The 18,341-nt window shown below is 43.3% G+C and overlaps 1 protein-coding gene across 3 annotated transcripts in view; it reads right to left on the bottom strand.

Moving 5' to 3' along the window:
- Positions 1-18,341, bottom strand: part of PAPPA (pappalysin 1) — a 177,802-nt gene that overhangs the window by 115,996 nt on the left and 43,465 nt on the right. For all 3 annotated transcript variants that reach the window (XM_086475664.1, XM_086475662.1, XM_009955051.2), the window contains exons 3-4: positions 8,557-8,702; positions 3,809-4,102 (exon numbers count right to left, since the gene is read on the bottom strand). In XM_086475664.1, coding sequence (XP_086331790.1) covers positions 3,809-4,102; positions 8,557-8,702 — 440 coding nt within the window. The remainder of the gene's footprint in view (positions 1-3,808; positions 4,103-8,556; positions 8,703-18,341) is intronic.

Raw genomic sequence — 18,341 nt, 5'->3', positions numbered from 1 at the left:
GTGGAGGCAGGTGAAAGGAAACAAAAGCTAAAAAGGAAAAAATAAACCAATAAACGTTCTCTCCCTCTAGTCCAAGATACATATGAAGCACCTAGAAATCACCTCTAGATGAGACAGAGACACACGGAGGTGAAGAAACAGAAAGCCTCAGTACACATCTTCTGGTCAGAATTGGGGCTACCAGCGGACCTCTGGGCTCAAAAGAATTCCATGTCTAAAAGAATATCTCTGAGAGAGGAGGGCTAGTGTTAGGATAAAGTATTGACTGAGATGCATGCAAACTGTGCAATCGACAGATTTCTTAGATTAAAAGAACACAGAATTTTAAAAATAAATACTTTTTTAAGGTTCTTAAAATTTCTAATGAACAAATAAATGTTCTGAAAGATTAATTTAAAAAAAATCATTACAAACACTGATTAAAAATATACATCTTTGGTGAAGTAAAATAACTTTATTTCTATCAAAAATCTGCCCCATTGCCATTGTGATTCTAACCCCTTTCTGAACTTTTATAAATGTTTTTGATATTTCAAATTTCTTTTTCATTCAAAATGGAGAAATAATTTTGCTGGATAATTTCCCATAAACATCCATTTCTCATTTCATCTGTTCTCACCCAACAAGAACACATCTAGTGCCCTCTGAACACCGAACAACTTTACAACTACAATGGGTTGGAGAAGTAGGAAATTACTATTTCTTCCTTGCGCAGATCACAGAAGGGATAAATATGTTGTGCAAAGTCACCCAGAAAAGCTGTGCTGAAGAACTTGATGCTAGCACTTCAACCGTTTTTCTGGTACTCTTCCCATCAGATGAAAAGCTCTTGAAAACAGAGTGTTTCTTCACATGTGCCTGCAGAGTTCCTAGCCCTGTGAAGCTCAGTCCCAGATGGGACCTCTGCGTGTTGCTGCGATACAAACAACAATGACAGTTTTGCACAGGTCAAGTAATACACTTTTCTGGGAAGATGCAGGTCACCAAAGGCTGTTCAGAGAGTTGCTTGTCTGCGTGTGAGTTGGCAGTTCAATATTGTTATAGCATTACTAGATGCTCTGATGTCTTCAAGTCCGTGCCCTGTGGAACTCAAGAGGAACAAAAAAATATGAATTCGTTCTGAAGAGAAGTGTGAAATTGCTGGCTAATTTAAAACCTTACCACATCTTCCCAGATATGCAAGCAAAAGGAGCCAGCTTCAGCTGGGATCCTGCTCAAATTACAGCCCCAAATGCAGTCCTACCACAGTAAGGACACGTCAGTTCACATGTTATGTGTCTCTCCTAATCTCGTTGAGCAGTGAACCTCTCCTCACCAAACAGGCACAGCAGACAGACAGACACCACCAGCTTGAAAATACCTACAAATCTCTGGGGGTATGCAAAAAGCTGCTTTAACACAACATCTCTGGATTTCCTCAATAATTACTAATGGTCTATCCCTGAGCATGCTGTAAAAGCCATAAATATTCTTCACGGAAGCCCAGAAGGAGACAAAGGCCATTAATAGCCATTATAAAGGAACAATAAAATACATATAGGACAACGCAGTGAAACAATGGCACCGGAGAAAGATGACCTGCATTCTTAATCTGCTTAAACATCAGCACAGTCTGTGTCCTGGAGGAAGGGAAGGGAGGAAAGGCAAGGGAGAAAGTTATTTCACTTGATCACTAGATTTCAAGAAAGGTTCAAGATCCTCAGATGATGTAATAAGTAGAGAAATTCAAAAGACTTTGCTGGGATGATTACTCCAACAGAATCCAGAGGAAGAATTCCTGCTGACTTCAGGAAGAGTCTTCTTAAAGACTAACTTATCTTTTTATTTGGGAATACCATAGCTATTTGGACTTGTAAAAATAATTTACAAGTCGAATTTCTCACGCTTCTTGATCTTCTGGACATTGTAACTTGTTATTGCAGGGAAAGAAAAGTTTCCCTTTAAGTCTGTGCTTTGCTAGAGAGCTGGGGTTAACTGGACAGATGAATGTTAGACAGAGACACAGTATGATCAAGCTGTATACAAGCAGCAAAACAAAAAAGGAAAGAAAGGCAATGTTTGGAGCTGCATGACCTCAACCTAGATGTTTCAAAGGTATTTCTACAGCAATTTGATATCCTGATATATTTTTATTCCACTGGCAACAACAGAAAAGCAAACAGATTCATGCATGAGCTCTAGAGATGCCTATCATGTCGCTTCACTTGATTTTTCAAGGGACAAAAAAAAAAAAGGTTTCTGCTCAGAACACCAGCACATACGTAGCTCCCAAGAGCAGATAGGTATCTCTGTGGTCTGCTTCTCTGTCTCGGCTCTTGAGAGAACAGGCAAGGCAAGTTCTCTTCAGAAGAAGAGACCTCAGCATTTCGAAACAAGCACGGTCAACCCTTTGTCACATACACAGAGGCAGATTTAGTGGAGGGATCGTGTCACCTGAAGTGGCACTGACTTATTTATGTGATGTTACCAGAAGGCTGTATCGGGCAATAAGACTTTCTGCCCTACCGCAGGCAACAAAGTGCACAACACGCTGAGGAGCTGACTCAGTGCGTGTACGCTTGTCCCTGAAAACACCCTCTAAACAAACAGAAAAATAAAGAGAAAACTAAGCATCACTTTTAGCTAGTGCTATGAAGGGCATAAAAGCATTTCTGTTACAAATCATTTCAATCTGTGCCCCAGATGACATTAAACACTTTGCTTCTCTACAGTTTTATTACAGAATAAGCATTCCTATGACCTTTTGAGTGGGCAATCTGTGTTTTCGCCTGGAGTATAAAGGTGCCCTTCACTGGCTGTAAGTATATTGGTCACCTTTAAAACACTGTTGATGCCGTCAGCTCAATGTCACAGACCTTCATCATGGCTAGACCCCATGACCCAAAATAAGGGGAAATACAAGCCAAGGTATCCCCTGTTCTTTCCGGGAAAATAAAGAGGATCCTTCAACTCTCCTTGAACTTCCAGGGGTGCAGCAAGGACCCCACCCCATCCTCACCTGATGGGTAAGGCTGACAGGAGCTCAAGCTCTGTTTGCATTACGCTCTGTTGGTAGGAGGGGCACGAACCGGCACCCCTGAGTGACAGAGCTGTGCCTACAGAAGCTTGCAGGGCTGTAACTACAAAATCGGGCTTTTGCTTAAGCAGCTTGTTCCTCTTGGAGGGGTGGTTTTACTTTGACCAGAAGAGCAATCCTGATCCAGGTACTATCCCAGTACTCACACTCTAATGATGAAACTCAGGTGTGAGTGTTCTAGCTGAACCACAGTGACTCCAAATCAAACCACAAACATGGTATTTGAACAGACACAAGGAGGCACGAGCAGCGTCTCATTAGATGTCTACCTACCACAGGTTTCTCCTGCAGCCTTGGTGGTATCAATATTCACCTAACATTTAGTATCTCCTTGGGAGGGGGCAAACAATCTGAATTTGGATTTTTCAAAGAAGACTTCATGGATCAGGCATCCAGATCCCAGGGAAATAGGGTGCCAAAGTTGCTGTAGAGCCTTTAGAAGCTGTTTTCTTAATGCTTATCTCATTTCTTCCCTCCCCCAAACCTTCTGCCTGGTCTTCACATGAAACTATGTAAAGTTGGGGAAAGCTGGGAAAAAAGAACAGGAGAACTGGAAGGGATTCCTGAGGCCACCAAGTCTGATCCCTTGCCAAGCCTGGTCCTAGACCAATGGACACGCAGGTCACCATAAAGTCCGGCGTGAAGCGGACTGCAGAAATCAGAGGGAACACTGCCATTCTTTGTTCTTGCCCAACCACAGACACCACCAGCAAACCGAGGAAAGTCAAGTACCTGCATAGCTCATGAAGTTACTGAACGGTGTGTTCACGAAACTGTGAAAACCACATGTGTCATTGCCAGGTCCAGGATCCCCACACAGCTTGTGCTTAGGAGCAGGGTTGGTGTCACTGCAGAGGTCCCCAGTCTCAAAGGAGGGCTCAGTTTCCATGCATGGATCGCTGCAGGAGAGGATCTCTGAGATTCCTCGGAAGACGTGATAGAGCCCCAGGCTGTGCCCAATTTCATGGATCATTGTGTGCGTGTGGCCAGGGATTCCATAGAAGGACGGATTCAGCACAATGCCACCTGCAAGGGGAAAAGAGAATAGCTTCTATGTCTGCCTTGTCTTCCTCCAAAAAGCATGAGAAAGGGAAAGGAAGACAACTAAGGGCAGATCCACTGGCAGTTTATTGAATCCTCTATAGCACAGACAGCTTTTTGCACAATCAAGCACATTGCCTGCTCAGAGAAACTACACAGCAAGGTTTAGTCTCACCCTTAATCTGGGGCTCTGAGGATGAGGAATTGCGGGACAAAGCCCAACGTCCTAAACCAAAACCACAGTGACAATTGGTCTTTCAGTGGACACGCTCAATTATCTGGTTTCTTAGTTAACTTAGAGAAAAATCCTACATGCAATTACTTCATACTACACAATTTCAAATAAATTACTGTGCTTAAAAAGAATGATTCTGCCCAGAGAAGTGTTACCAATGTATTTGATATCAAGAGTCAAAACATACCTGAAGCACTCTCTGTATATTACTCCACAGGGTAAGGATATAAGAGAAGCTTATTAATTTCTGAAATGCCATAAAAATTGCAGTGGGTTCCACCAATATTTGCAAACTAATAGCTGGACAAAGAAAACAGGATACACGCAAGGATGGAACAGTTTTTGCAGGGTGAGCTCTGATCATACAGACAGCTTTGAAGTAACTGTCAGGAACACACTCTGTTCATATATTCAGACAAGCCTAGTTTGATCTGAACTACACAGTCCACTAATGAATATGCATAAGTCTAATGTGTCAAAAAACATGAAATCCTGGAATGTGATAATTCTAAAAGAACTGCATGGTTGTTAAATGTGTGCAAAGAAAACCAGTGGTGATTCTTTTGTTGTATGTATTATGGGATGTGTAGATAAGCAAATGGTAAATTAGCGAGCCTTTACAGTATATTGAATTAATCATAAGAATTATATTTTTAGCTCAGCTAGATGTACCTTTGGATTTATGATATGCTTCATATTTTCTTTATTTAGCTTGTTGACCTCAACTTTTCCAAGCCTTTTATTTAAAACTGTTTGTGTATACTGCCTACCATGAGAACAGAAGACTGCTTTGTAAAAGCTATAGTAGGAAAATAAATCCTGGATATGGTACACTAATAATTTAGTGACAATGAGGAGAGAAAAGGTTTTGGCAGGAGAAACTTTATCAGTGACTGTAGTGCACGAAAGATGAGATCACTGGGTCCTGACGCACCACAGAGTCTTTCTTCTCATCTGCCTGGAGACTTGGTTGCAATAAACATGGAATTAGAGGAAAATAAGACCGAGAAGATCTTAAGAAGTCACCTAAATTCTACTCTCAAACAATGCAGGACCAATTAGGTCTATACCACCCCTCACACACATTGGCCTAACGTCTCCTTACAACCCCTGATGACATGACTGCCCCAGCAATCAATTTCAGCACTCAGCTGCAGGGCTGCAAGGATTTAACTCACATCTAATCTGAATTGATTTTTTGGCAATTTAAGTTCACGACTTCAAGTCCTGCCTCACACAGAGACGAAGAACAGAAGATCCTCCTCCCCTTTCATCGGCTTTTATGAGACTGTCATCATCCCCACTTTAGGCTCTTTTCCTTCAGTCTGAGTAACTGTAATACCTTCAACCTTTCCTTGTAGCTCAGTCCTTTCTCTAGACTTCCCTGACTGTTCTCCTTTGGTTTTTCCAGTTGTCTCACATTTTCCTTCAAGTACAGTGTTCCAGTTGACATTTTGTCAATACCAAAGAGAGAGGAAGGACCACTTTGGGTGTCTTACAGGGACACATGCATGAATAGCAACAGAGAAAAGACTTTCCCTTTGTGCACGGGCATGTGTGACTACATACACACAGTGCAGAGGAGTCACACGGGCGTATACAAATACTTATATAGTATTAAAAAAAATGAACTGAAAATTTGAATACAGACACAAAAGAGTGAATAAAATCAATCACACAATACCTATTATGCCACATGTAGCATCTGCACGTCCTTTTCACAGCACTGAACTGTTCCTTAGACAAGTTCTCCACAACCCCAATTAAGCGTATACAGAGCTACCAGTACCAGCCACTGCAATTCCCCATATTCCTTGTATCCCTCTCCCCACCCCTTACACAACACATGCTCTGATTTCTCTGGTGCTTAGTCTCATCCCAGGTGGATCCACTTACACCCAGAGAGTACCTGGGTACGTTTTGTGGGGGTCTCTTTCCCAAAGATAATTCCAGAGTTTGTTTTCCAATGGCCAGAGTATTCATGAAATTCCTCAGCAGGACGTGCCTTCAAAATAAAGGCAGGGTAAATGGTTCTGCACTGGACAGCCCTGAGGCAGCTGGAGAGGGAAATTTTATTTTTGCCTTTGTTGAAAATTTATATTTTTCACAGCTGTCAAGAATCTAAATCAATTGCAGTTTTACAGAAAAGATAAACTCCCTCACCCAGACAATCTCTATCCCAGCCTTTAGATCTGCACCACAGGACGTATTTCATATTTTTTATTAAGTACATATTGGATTTATAGAAGAGAGTAAAAAAGATTAAAGATGAATTCTTACAGACCAAGCACAGGTCTGGGAGGGCTATTATGACAGGAAATTATGACCATTATTTATTTATTTTTACTTTTTTCCACTGCAAGTCAACTTTAAACTGTTGGCTAATGTCTTTTTTTCTCATGAGATCTTTCTTTGGTCAATGAATTCTGTCAATACACTGTAGGAGCTGAATTCAAATTGTTTTGCTCAGGCATGATGTTGACAATTAGCTTAACGAAGTGACAGAAGAACTCATCAGGGCTTTGGGCACGCCCCAGCCCTCTTGCAGAAGGTTCTTCTTGGTGCTCTGGAGCTCTGCCCTTGTTCTCTGCTCCCTCCCATGGCAATACCAAGGGAAGCTGTAAAAATACTCATTTAGGGAAGGATCGGCTATATCGCACTCCAGCAGTAGCATCAGGGCTAACGTTTCCCACCAGCAACCCATGCTGTTGCACAATCAGAAGCAAACAGTTACTGTGGGGCTAGTACAGGAGTAGGGGGTTGTGGTACTACAAAGTGATAGAAATCACAGCAGTAGGTGCTGGTTGAGGCTGGGGTTAATATCTAGCTTTGCCAGAAAATGTTGCCATGGGGAATGCTCACTGGCACAGGCATTTACAGCACCTTCTGCTTTGGGTGCTCCCAGCAGGAGCCCACGGAGATGGGGCTGGAGGCAAATCAGAGTGGAAGTGGCTTCACCTCCAGCCCAGCTTGGCAGGAGACTGGATGTGTGACAGTGCCAGTCTTTGGGAAGGGACGTTTGCTCACACTTCTTCCAGAGCAGCTGCAGAGATGAATATCGCCATGAAACGTTTACTAACTGAAGTGGGGTAGCCAGCTCCAGCTGCTTGGTCTGACCATGGAGCCTCTCTATGGGCAGGTGACTAAAAAGAGATGTTAACTTCTAGTCTTGGGGTAATGTATTTTCGAACATGGAAGAGCCTCCCTGACTGATGGCTCAAGTTGTAGTTCAGCTCTCACAGTATGCTTAAGAATAACAAACGCCATATTTCGCTCTGCTCATCTACATTTATACTTGCCACAATTTTTTTGTTTTGCTCAACGTGGGGTTGGGTCTGAAACAGCCTTTCAGAAAGACTGAACTTGGCTGAAACTGGGCTTCCAGCCTAGGAAGTTTGGGACAAGCTGGAGAAATATCTTGAAAACCTGTGAGAATCCCTGCTCTAACAAAATGACCAGATCAGGTTTGAAGCCCGAGGGAGGTTTTGTGAGTTAAGAGAAGTACATACAGACTCAGTTGGTGCCTTCTGAACCTTTTGAGGTTCATCTGACATTTTGCAAGGAACACAGGTCCAGTGGCACTGCAGGTGTCAGGGCAATGAGTTGCTTGGGAGGCTGCACAGCTTTGTCAGGATCCCTGGGTTCCAGCAGCCATACTCAGCAACCTAGTTATGAAACACGCAGGGCAATCTGCAGGGTAGTGAACTCTTTCCAGTTCCACTCAAATGAACATTAGAAATATAATCGCTCAGCAGTTTGCTCTTTCGCACATTGGTAGAGAAAAATAGCAAAAAATTTTAACTATAGTCTGTAAGGAAAATTAATTGAACCCTTACTAAGTAATGAACTAAAAATCAGGCTAAGGTTAAAAATTCACTTCTGTCTATCATCCGTGCACCTATCCCCCCCAATCTTCTTCACAAAGTGCTCCCATGGAGCGAATGCCCTGTAAAGTAGCTTCACTTAAAACGTGAAATACTTTCAGCTTGACATCATCTACAAATACCATAATATGCTTTGGGTTTATAACCTAATATTTTCCTGGTTGTGAGCCAGTATCTGGGAATCGTGAAATACTTTTTTTCCCCTGACTATGTATCAGAGGAATGATAAGAAATCAGAACAGAGCTTAATGCATATTTGTCTTTCCTTCTTAGAGCCTCAAAAGAATGCTTTACAAAGAAGAAACATCTTTATCACTCACCTAGATGCATCAAGGCTTCCTTGTCCCAGGGCCAAGTTGCCACTCCAGCCAGCTCTTCCTCGGAGGAATTGGCAAAGAAGATGTTGAGGTGTGTGGATCCATCCAGTTTGAGTATGTTCTTCAGTTCATTGACATCTAAGTATGCTCTGTAGAAAGAGAAAAGTTGTGGTTTTTTTTTCCTAAAGGTGACACAAAAAGCAACCAAGGATTGAAGAAGTGCTGCAATCCAGGCAAAGATCTTACAATATCCTGCATATCAGTCACCTGAAACACTGTAGTAACTCACTCCCAAACTTCAATTACTTTGCATTCATACAGTAAATCTCATCTAAGGGCTTCAGGCCATTGATTAACTAAGGCCACAAAATCCAAGGTAAATACATAAAGCTGTCCACATTCCTAAGATAAGTATAGGAATCTATTCATTATGGATGTAATTAACCATGCGTTATAGTCAGTAAATCTTTTTATATCAGCAGTTACCTTGCACATTTTCTCTAAACTGTTTATTATTGTTACCTTTAATTTTCCTTCACGATAACAAGTTTCACAACTTTAGGCTAGTGCAACAACTAACACCAGCTCCCAAAGTTACTCCTTTAGCACCAGTGGCAGTCACTCGTGCTGAGATGCGTATGGTCTAAAGAGGATGGTTGTTTGGGAATTGCTATTTCCAGCAATCGAAGCTGTGCCAAGAGGTCTCCTTGCAAGAGATCTCCGCAGCAGTGGTACCATGCCATGACATGAATTCCTACGGCTCCTTAGGTTCCCCCCCCGCCAAGTGAACGTTGTTTCTTCTCAGCTTTTGGGCTGTCTGGAGGTTATGGAGCAATCAGGTTTCACGCAAGCAAAGCCAATCCCTTAGGCTTGAAGGCCGCTGGAAGTACTTTTTGCACTCCTTTAAAGAAGCAGACTTTGTCAATACTGGAATACAGGAGCTACCTGCCAAAGCACATACTGCAGTGCCACGCTGCTTTCAGTGGCACTGTGATGCTCTATCTCAGAGTAAAACTGGAGAAAATGAAGTATAAGAGTAAACCCACTGGTTCTCTGTTTCTGTCTTACTTTGGTTTTTGATAGGAAGCATTGTGCTAACCCAAGATCTAAAATACAGATAAGCTGTGCTATCTTCACTTGACAGGTAGAAACACCAGAGAGAGATATCACACTGAGTCAAGCACGGTTGACTAGCTTGTAAGGAAAGCGACTCCATGATGGTGTTGAGGAGGTTGATTCCTGCTTCCTAAAATCCCCCTTTCCATACGTGTATGGGTGTGTATAAGGCTCATGTAGCTCTCACAAACCAAACGCACTCACGTTCAATAAGGAGGGTTCCTCACATACTTTGCAAGGCTTTCGTTCCCAGAAGGGTGAAGAAAAAATAGGGGAGTTGGCTCAGCACCAAGATCTTTCTGTCCTTCCCTGGAGGACTCCCCAATGGAAAACACATTCATATTTCCACAATAGCTTCCCCTGCCACTTGCTGAAGTCATTGCCTCCAAAATAGATCATGGCTGGGTGTCCCCAGGCCCTCGCTGACTCATGGAGGAAGACGTGCTCTTTGGGGACACCAGTAGAAGGGTATGTTTCCATTCCATACAGTGTTTATCTTCCGATCAAATGTGGATGACATCCTGAAGGACAGGTCAGCGCTGTGACCCTTTACACATTTCTCATCTCTCTACTGTTCCCAACACATCTATGGAAAATACACAGCTCTTCCCCTTAGCTCCTCAAGCTTGTTCTGCACGTATCTGCACAACGTTCTGAGACTGTGTGTAATCTATTTCTAGGATCTTCTTTGTGCCTTTGAAAACATCTTTTCCAAACATGGGCTCATACTTACACATGTCCACAAGCAATAGTTTGAAATTACGTATGAGAGCTAATGTGCATTTCCAAACAGAAACGTAAGAGCACAGGGGGAATATGTGGCGGAGGATGTGTGCACGTGAAGGGGACCATGTGTATGTCTGCATGTATGGCAGCATCAGTTAAAGCCAGCGAGCAGAAGTGTAAGGGAGAACGTGAGAGTGATGTCATACTTTGTGCAAGAGAGAAAAGGACAGAAACAGAAGCACTGCGTACCTCTAAGTAGAAAAATGTTTGTGTGTTTTGTATCACAGCGGGAAGGGAAGGCTCACTGTCTGCATTGAGACCGCGCTTGTTGACTCTGGATGCAGATGCCTATGGCCTATGCAAATCTCTGTAGGAGTAACTATAATCAACCCCCCCTCCTGAGATTACCATTTTTATCCTTGCTCTTCTCTTAGGGTTTCAAATAATCTAAACTAGTATTTCTTTACTCTCAGCTGTCTCTCTGCTTGTTGTTTCCACAATCCAATCCCCTTTTATATCCTCAGTGCATGGCCACAATTGCCCTCTCACTTGCATACAGGCTATGTGCTTCAACACTCAGCCAGGGCTGTTTTCATAAAATCATACAATGATTTGGGTTGGAAGGGACCTTTAAAGGTCATCACCCCCCCGCAGTGAGCAGGGACATCTTCAGCCACATCATGTTGCTCAGAGCCCCGTCCAACCTGACCTTGAAAGCTTCCAAGGATGGGGCTTCTACCACCTCTCTGGGCAGCCTGTGCCAGTGTTTCACCACCCTCATTATAAAAAATTTCTCCCTTATATCTAGTCTAAATCCACCCTCCTTTAGTTTAAAACCATTACTCCATGCCATATCACAACAGGCCCTGCTAAAAAGATTGCCCCCATCTTTCCTGTAGCCCCATTTAAGCTCTAAGGTCTCCCCAGAGCCTTCTCTTCTCCAGGCTGGACAACCCCAACTCTCCCAGCCTGTCCTCACAGGGAGCTGCTCCAGCCCCTGATCATCTTCGTGGCCTCCTCTGGACACACTCGAGCAGGTCCATGTCTTTCCTGTGCTGAGGACTCAGGAGCTGGACACAGGTGGGGCCTCTGGTCAGAGTTTTGTACATCAACTATTACTGCAGAAAACATCCAGAGCAGACAGCATTTAACTAATTGACCAGTGACGTCAGTCCATCGCCGAGACTGAACTCATGTCTTATGTAAATCCACTGTACTAAGTCAACTGGACTTGGTTTCATAGGATTTCTCTGACCACTGCTCCTCTGCTAGCCAACGCAGGTCTGCAAATGAGCAGAAAACATTCAAACGGTGTAAGAACAGAACGCTAAGAGGATCTTTAGCAACGGGTCTGCACAGGAGTAGGTGTAAGCAGATGGTGCTTGGGAGGAAGTAAATGCAAACCCCTTTGTAAGAGCAGTCAGCAACCCCCAACACATAAACATGCTCAAGCATTTAGCTGAGGCAAATCCCTCGTAAGCGTGGGAACATGTGCCTGCATGTGCGTTCATGAACAGAGGTGTGAGTGTGTAACCAAGGGTTTGGATTGTGCACACAGGCAAGATAACCAAGAGTACGTATGCAAAGGAACCAGTGTGTATGTGTGTGCGTGTAAGAGATAAAAACATGAGCTGGAATTCTATCCTCTCCTTCCTCCCCATGTTTCTAATAACCTCCCATCCCTATCCATCATCACCACATTCCTACACTCAAGGAGGCATAAATTAACTACTTTTGCAGTTCATGTCCAACCACGTAGCCACAGGCAGCAGACCCAACAGTTACCAGGTCAAAATAGTTTTCAGTTATTGCGTTGGACTAGGCTGACTCCCCCCTGCTGCCGCGGCTGCTTTGTTATCAGCCCAGACTATCTGACCCAACGCGATCTGCGAGCATTGCTTACACTTCTCAAGGTTATGTGGGTCCCCTGATAGAGGACTTAATGTCTGTCACATGGGCTTGTGCCAAAGAGAGCCAAAGAGCCCAGCCTTTCCAGCACTGCCAAACTCGCATTTCAAAGACATGAGTGCAGTCTTGGAAAGGGATCAAAGCCTCTCCAACTGTCATTAGAATATTTCCTTTATGCATCTCTCCGTGAGTGCCAGCAACATATTTCATAAAATTCATTGGCTCGAGATGGTACCTCCAATATAAACCTGAATGGGGGAACTGTCAGGGCAAGTCTATGTGGAAAACAAAACAAAACCCAAAGCACAACAAAACACGTGTAATTCCTGTAATGGAAAAAACATATGATGCTGTGAGCCTGCCTTGCTCAAGAAAGCCTAATGAGCCTATTAGTGCATCATAAAAGGTCTCCTTTGCTGGAATCTGTTTTAGACATAGAAATTCTATGGGCTGTTTAAGGCCATTTGGGACACCAAATCATATCAAGCAATGTGCACATTCCCACCCACATCTTTTCATCGACTTATTTGTCCAATGCACAGCTTTGGTTTGCTTTTTTCCTCCACTGCAGTGTAAATAGCCCTCTGAAACCGTACTGTACAGCAGCTCACCCTTCCCCAGTGAGCCCCCGACCTCAATCAGTAACGTGTATCCTGGACAGTGCTCCAGTTTCAGTCTAATGGAGGCTTTAGCTCATGCAGCAGCGTCTCGCGACTGCCCTACCCGCCACACAGCCTGCCCCATCAGTCACACGAGCCATTATCCCTGTGCCTGTCTCATCTGTCAAGCCCATCTCCTGTCCCTTTGGGCTGTGGCTTCGCCGCAGCAGAACTCGTCCTCAGGTGGTGAGGTGAAGCCCCCAGCGAGCAGCCCCACCTGCCTGCGGGGGCCGCTGCGAGGAGCTCCCTTCTGCTGGCCCTCAGCTCCAAAGCCAAACCCAGCCACAAATCTCTGCTGCTCAGCTACAAATATTTGACAACGGCTTTTAAACTCTGTTGGTATCAGTTCTAATCATACTAAATCTGGCCTTGGTGACTAGAGTCGAGCAGTTTTGTAACTGGGTTGGAAACTCTTCCTCCCCCCATTTTCCTCCAGGTCAAAGAGTGGCTTTCCCATGTTTCCCTAATGTGGCTGGGGTGCAGCCTCTGGCACTCGTGGTTGTTTTTGCAAGGAACACAGAGCTTTCCAGCCCTTATTGTTAGGAAATGTTTTCTACTGTTTGCTCTGAGTTATTCTCTATCTGACTTTGTTTTGGTTTTTTCCTTCAAAGACAAGTGTCGCTTTACAGCAAGAAAACAAACAGGGTACTTAAGGGATTATTTGCAAGACCCCACCCAAATACAGAGTAGGAACTTTGCTATCTGCTCACTGTTGGAGTAAGGCCTCCAACCACCTGGTGAGTTTGTTAGGAATAAAAGGCACTGCATTTCATCATTAAAAAAACCAAACCAAACCAAACCAAAAATCCAAAACCATCGGCATCTTTTGAATCGGGAAGTCAGCCTCAAAAAGTTCCCATTTTATCTTTTGACATATAACGTCCTATCCTTTACCCAGCAGGTTCAGCACAAGGCAGGACAGACCAAGTCTGCTGGAATCAAGGGACCCAGTACATCACTCTCCTTCCCAAGGCTCCTTGTTTCTGCTTTCATTTGGTGCTCTCAAAAAAGCTGTCAGCCCATGATATACAGCTTAGCAGACAAAGAGAAAGATTTTCTGGACAGCCCTAGCAACACTCACCAGCAGCCTGTGACAGATCCAGGTGTGGTTCCCAACGTGGTGGGGCTGATAGGTCTCAGTGGTGTTCCCTTTGTCCCTGCAGCTCTGATCTTGGTCTTGGGATCGACACTAACTCACTAGAGCAGTAAAGACCACATCAGTTGGTACGTGGACAGACACCAGCTTTGTCCCGTTTGTTCCAGCAATGTGGGGGGCCCAACATTTTAGGGTGCAGTGTCCACCTAGAGATTTTCAGTATCTGTAGTGAGCAGCAAGGACGGTTTCGAGATAAATGATGTTCTTCCTGAAGATAATGGCAAGAGCCGTGACTTCAACAACACTGAAAGCTGACCATGAAAGGGGGCCATGTAGCAGAGGTGCACAATTGTAATTTAAATTTCCCCCCTGTGACTTCTCAGTCTTGGGTGGTTAGACACGGAACTCTCCTTTTGGAGACACAGTGTTGATGCTGGTGTATAAGCTGCCTTTTGCCTTCTGTCACAGAAAAACAAGTCTGAAAAGGATGCCTGGAGACCATCGCTGCTAGCCCTCCACCCCAAAGCAGGGCCATCTCCATTTGTCCCACCAAGCAAATTCTTATCTAGCTCATACTTATGATCACACGTGACAAGGACTCTGCCACTGCCCCAGCAACCTGCAGCCCATTTTTCAATACCTTTATGGTCAATACCTTTATCTGAAGGTCCACCTGAATACTTTTTGCTGTGACAGATATGCATGACTATTTGTGCCACTCCTCACAGACAGGGAGATTAGATGATTCCCTTCTGCTTTACCAAACCTATTACTTATTTGAAAGCTTATTCTATCTCCTGTAAACTGTCTCATTTTTAGGCTAAAACCACTGTATTTCTTCAGCCTCTCCCCACTGGTTATGTTTTTAAGACCTCTGGTCATTTCTGATGTTCTTATCTGCACTCTCCACATCTTTCTCAAAGGCAGGTCATCAAAAGAGGACACAGTCCTCAAGCTGAGAGCTTATCAGTGCCATGTAACTGCTACATTTGTCCTGTCTATCACCTCCAACCTGACATAAAGTACACAGTAGAGATTTCAGACCTACAAACGTTTCTAACATTTTTTCTTCTTTTTTTTTTGCCTAAAGTGCTACAGGTCTATCAAAAACCTGAACAAAAAAAGACAACTTACAAACCCTCTTTAGCAGTGGACTTGCAATAAAAATTTTGTCTGATCTGATGTTAAAGATCTGCCTTTGCTGGCAAGTTTAATTTTGCTCCTCATTTCATACGGATTGCCATAAATCATGTGAAGCAGGAAGCGTGCCTCATCTACATTTAGTTTAGTGTTAATTTAAGACACTGCTGTAAATGTAGTAAAAGTCATGATAATTTATTGATTAAGGTATAAATCTTTCAGTGATTGGGACAGAGCCTGAAATAGAGCGGAGCCAGAATATTACAAGTGAAAGGCTTCAGGTCCCAATTTAGATCCAGATCACTGCCTGTGTTCACACTGAAATCCAAATGTGTAACTGCAATTCCAACCGCATCCAAACCAGGCAGTCACTAGGTCATGTCCACAAGCATAAATTGCAAGCACTGTCAGCACATGTAGGCTTGGCAGCTTTTAAAGAATTTTGGTTTATCCGCTGCAGCACAATGTCCTCTACAGCCCCCAAATCTGATCTCCCGTTACAAGAAAGGAGGAATGTTTTGGCGAAAAAAAAAAATATGATAAGGATCCAAGAAAAGACACTTGTTTAAATATAAACCCAGCTTCCTGGGTAGGCTTGGTAGCCTGTGCTGAACTCTGTGTCACTCTCCGTGACACTGCTAATGCATTCAGGTTAGCTGCCTAAAGCTGGACGAGGATTTTTACATCAGTGGCAGGTCCTACAGTTAAGACCGACCCTAAGCAACACATATTACAAAATAAAAGCTCACATGGCTACAAAAGTCTGGGTGTTCATTGATCCTAGGGTGCCCTCTTTTCCCAACTGAATTAATTCTACCATTATGCTAGTGACTCAGGCTTTACCCACCCTATGAAAAAAAAAAAACTATTAAAAAAATTATAGAAAGAAAATAAAAGAGTTTTACTGGGTAAAATATGGGAATCCTTTGGGTCTGGGTTTTCTTTATGTTATAATAAGACTGAGAGCAGCTCCTTGGTCTAAAGTAGGAAATTTTTACAACTATCAAGTCATCAGTTTCATTCCATTTGCTTTGAAATGCTGACTTTCCAGCAGGACAGTCCTAGGAATAAGCACATTTCTACTGTACCATTTTGCACTATGAATCTTTAGGACGGCAAGGAAAAACCCCACCCCACACATTAAGGAAATTACTCGATACTAAGTTCTAAAAATCAGTATTACCATCTATAGAACCGTAACGGCACACCCCTGCTCAGCCCTATCTGACTTTCTCATAAAAGACCTCTAATATAGGATACAGCTTTATTTCATACAATTGCTTATCGATAACTTCTGGATGTTTCAAATGCACCATCTACTTAATGGTCTGAACCACAGCAACAGGCTGGAATAAACCTGGTGGCTGGAGCTCCAAACCTAGCTCTGGGTCCTCTTTGGTTTGGTTTACGTGAGCTTGCACTTTGAGCCAGCTTCTGTTCTCAATGGGCGGCACAAAAGTATCAGCACTGACTGTGATGTATTCGCTCCAGTGTAAATCTAGAGTTAGTCAGAGCAAAACTTAATTCTCAAAGTGCAGCTTCATGTTCATATCCAAAATCTCAAAGGAAACCTCAGTTGAAACGACCAATTTTTGCCCAATTTCTGGCCAACACAACTTGCTTTTTTAAGGAGGGAGGCGGGTTTCCTCAGATCTCCACACAGATTCTCTCAAAGGTTTGCAAATCCTTGCCAAATCCTTCACAAACCTGGGCTGAGATTCAGAAATACAGTGAAAACAGATTATTTTTTTTTTCCCCCCAGCACTTTTGCTGCTGGTTCTGGCCAGGATAAGAAAGAGTAGAGGCTCAGGGAAAAATAATGGGGAAAAAGATGATGTAAAAACTTTCAAATGTCAAACATGTTCTGTCTGAGCTCTAGGCAAAAATCTGGGGAGGCTGTTAATGCACACAAAATTATTTGTTCCCTCTCTCCCTTTATCCTCCCAGGCTTTACCGCCCATTTCTTCTACCAGAGACCCCACCTTTATTATAGGATCACAGACTGGTTTGGGGTTGGAAGGGACCTTAAAGACCATCTAGTCCAACCCCTGCCCTGGGCAGGGACACCTTCCACCAGACCAGGTTGCTCCCAGCCCCATCCAGCCTGGCCTTGAGCACTGCCAGGGAGGGGCAGCCACAGCTTCTCTGGGCAACCTGTGCCAGGATCTCACCACCCTCACAGGGAAGAACTTCTTCCTTACATCTGATCTAAATCTCCCCTCTTTCAGTTTAAAGCCATTACCCCTTGCCCTATCACTGCATGTCCTTGTAAAAACCTTTATAGATTATCTTTATGTAGGTTTTTAAAGAGTTTCAGTGTCACAGACAATAAACATGATCACTGAGCCTTCTTCCTTTGCAAGGTCTAAATCCAAGAGTGGAGCAACATTTGAGTTCAGTCGTGCAGCAAGAACTGAAAACCCCCATTTCCTCACACGACCATAAAAAATAATAAAGCTAACCAACTACACAGAACTAGGAAAAGATACGCTGGCTGGCCAACTTGCAGGAAGAAAAAAGAAAACAAAGGGAAAGCCTTGGCAAAGAGAATTGTGATCTTACTGTACAATTAACTTCTGAGACAGTGAGTGGGATTAAAGCATGGAACATTTCAAGACGCATCTCTTTAAAACAGCAAAGCATTATGAAGCATATATGCACATTTCACAGACCTTTGAAATCAGCAACACTGGCAGGTTTATTTGTTTTGATTGTCTCTTTTTCTTTCTTTTACTACTTTGGGATTTTTTTCTCTCTCCTTTTCAAGACTACAGCCAAATGACCCATGAGAAATGTACTGTAATTCATCTCTTATCCATCCCTCATCTCCATCTGATATTCCCTCTGCCCTGGTTACCCTGATGTTTTTCCAGACTCTACAGGCTGAACCATTGTAACAAGGAGAAAAGTCAAACGATAAAGAAGTGGTGTAAGGATAGTTTCAGGAACCCGTTCTGTTACAACAGATTTCCTTTGCCGCTTTTCTGAAAACCCTTTTTGGCTGCAGCAAACCTCATTCAGGTTTACTCCAGAATTTAAAGCAGTATAGGAAGGTGTGTGTGTGTGTGTATATATATATATATATATATATATATACACACATATATATATTAGGCTATTTTAACCATCAGTTATACTGCTTG

Source organism: Leptosomus discolor, chromosome 19, assembly GCF_034619465.1.
Source record: "Leptosomus discolor isolate bLepDis1 chromosome 19, bLepDis1.hap2, whole genome shotgun sequence".
In the NCBI taxonomy this organism is placed as follows: Eukaryota; Metazoa; Chordata; class Aves; order Leptosomiformes; family Leptosomidae; genus Leptosomus; species Leptosomus discolor.
This window is presented reverse-complemented; position numbering and strand designations above follow the sequence as displayed.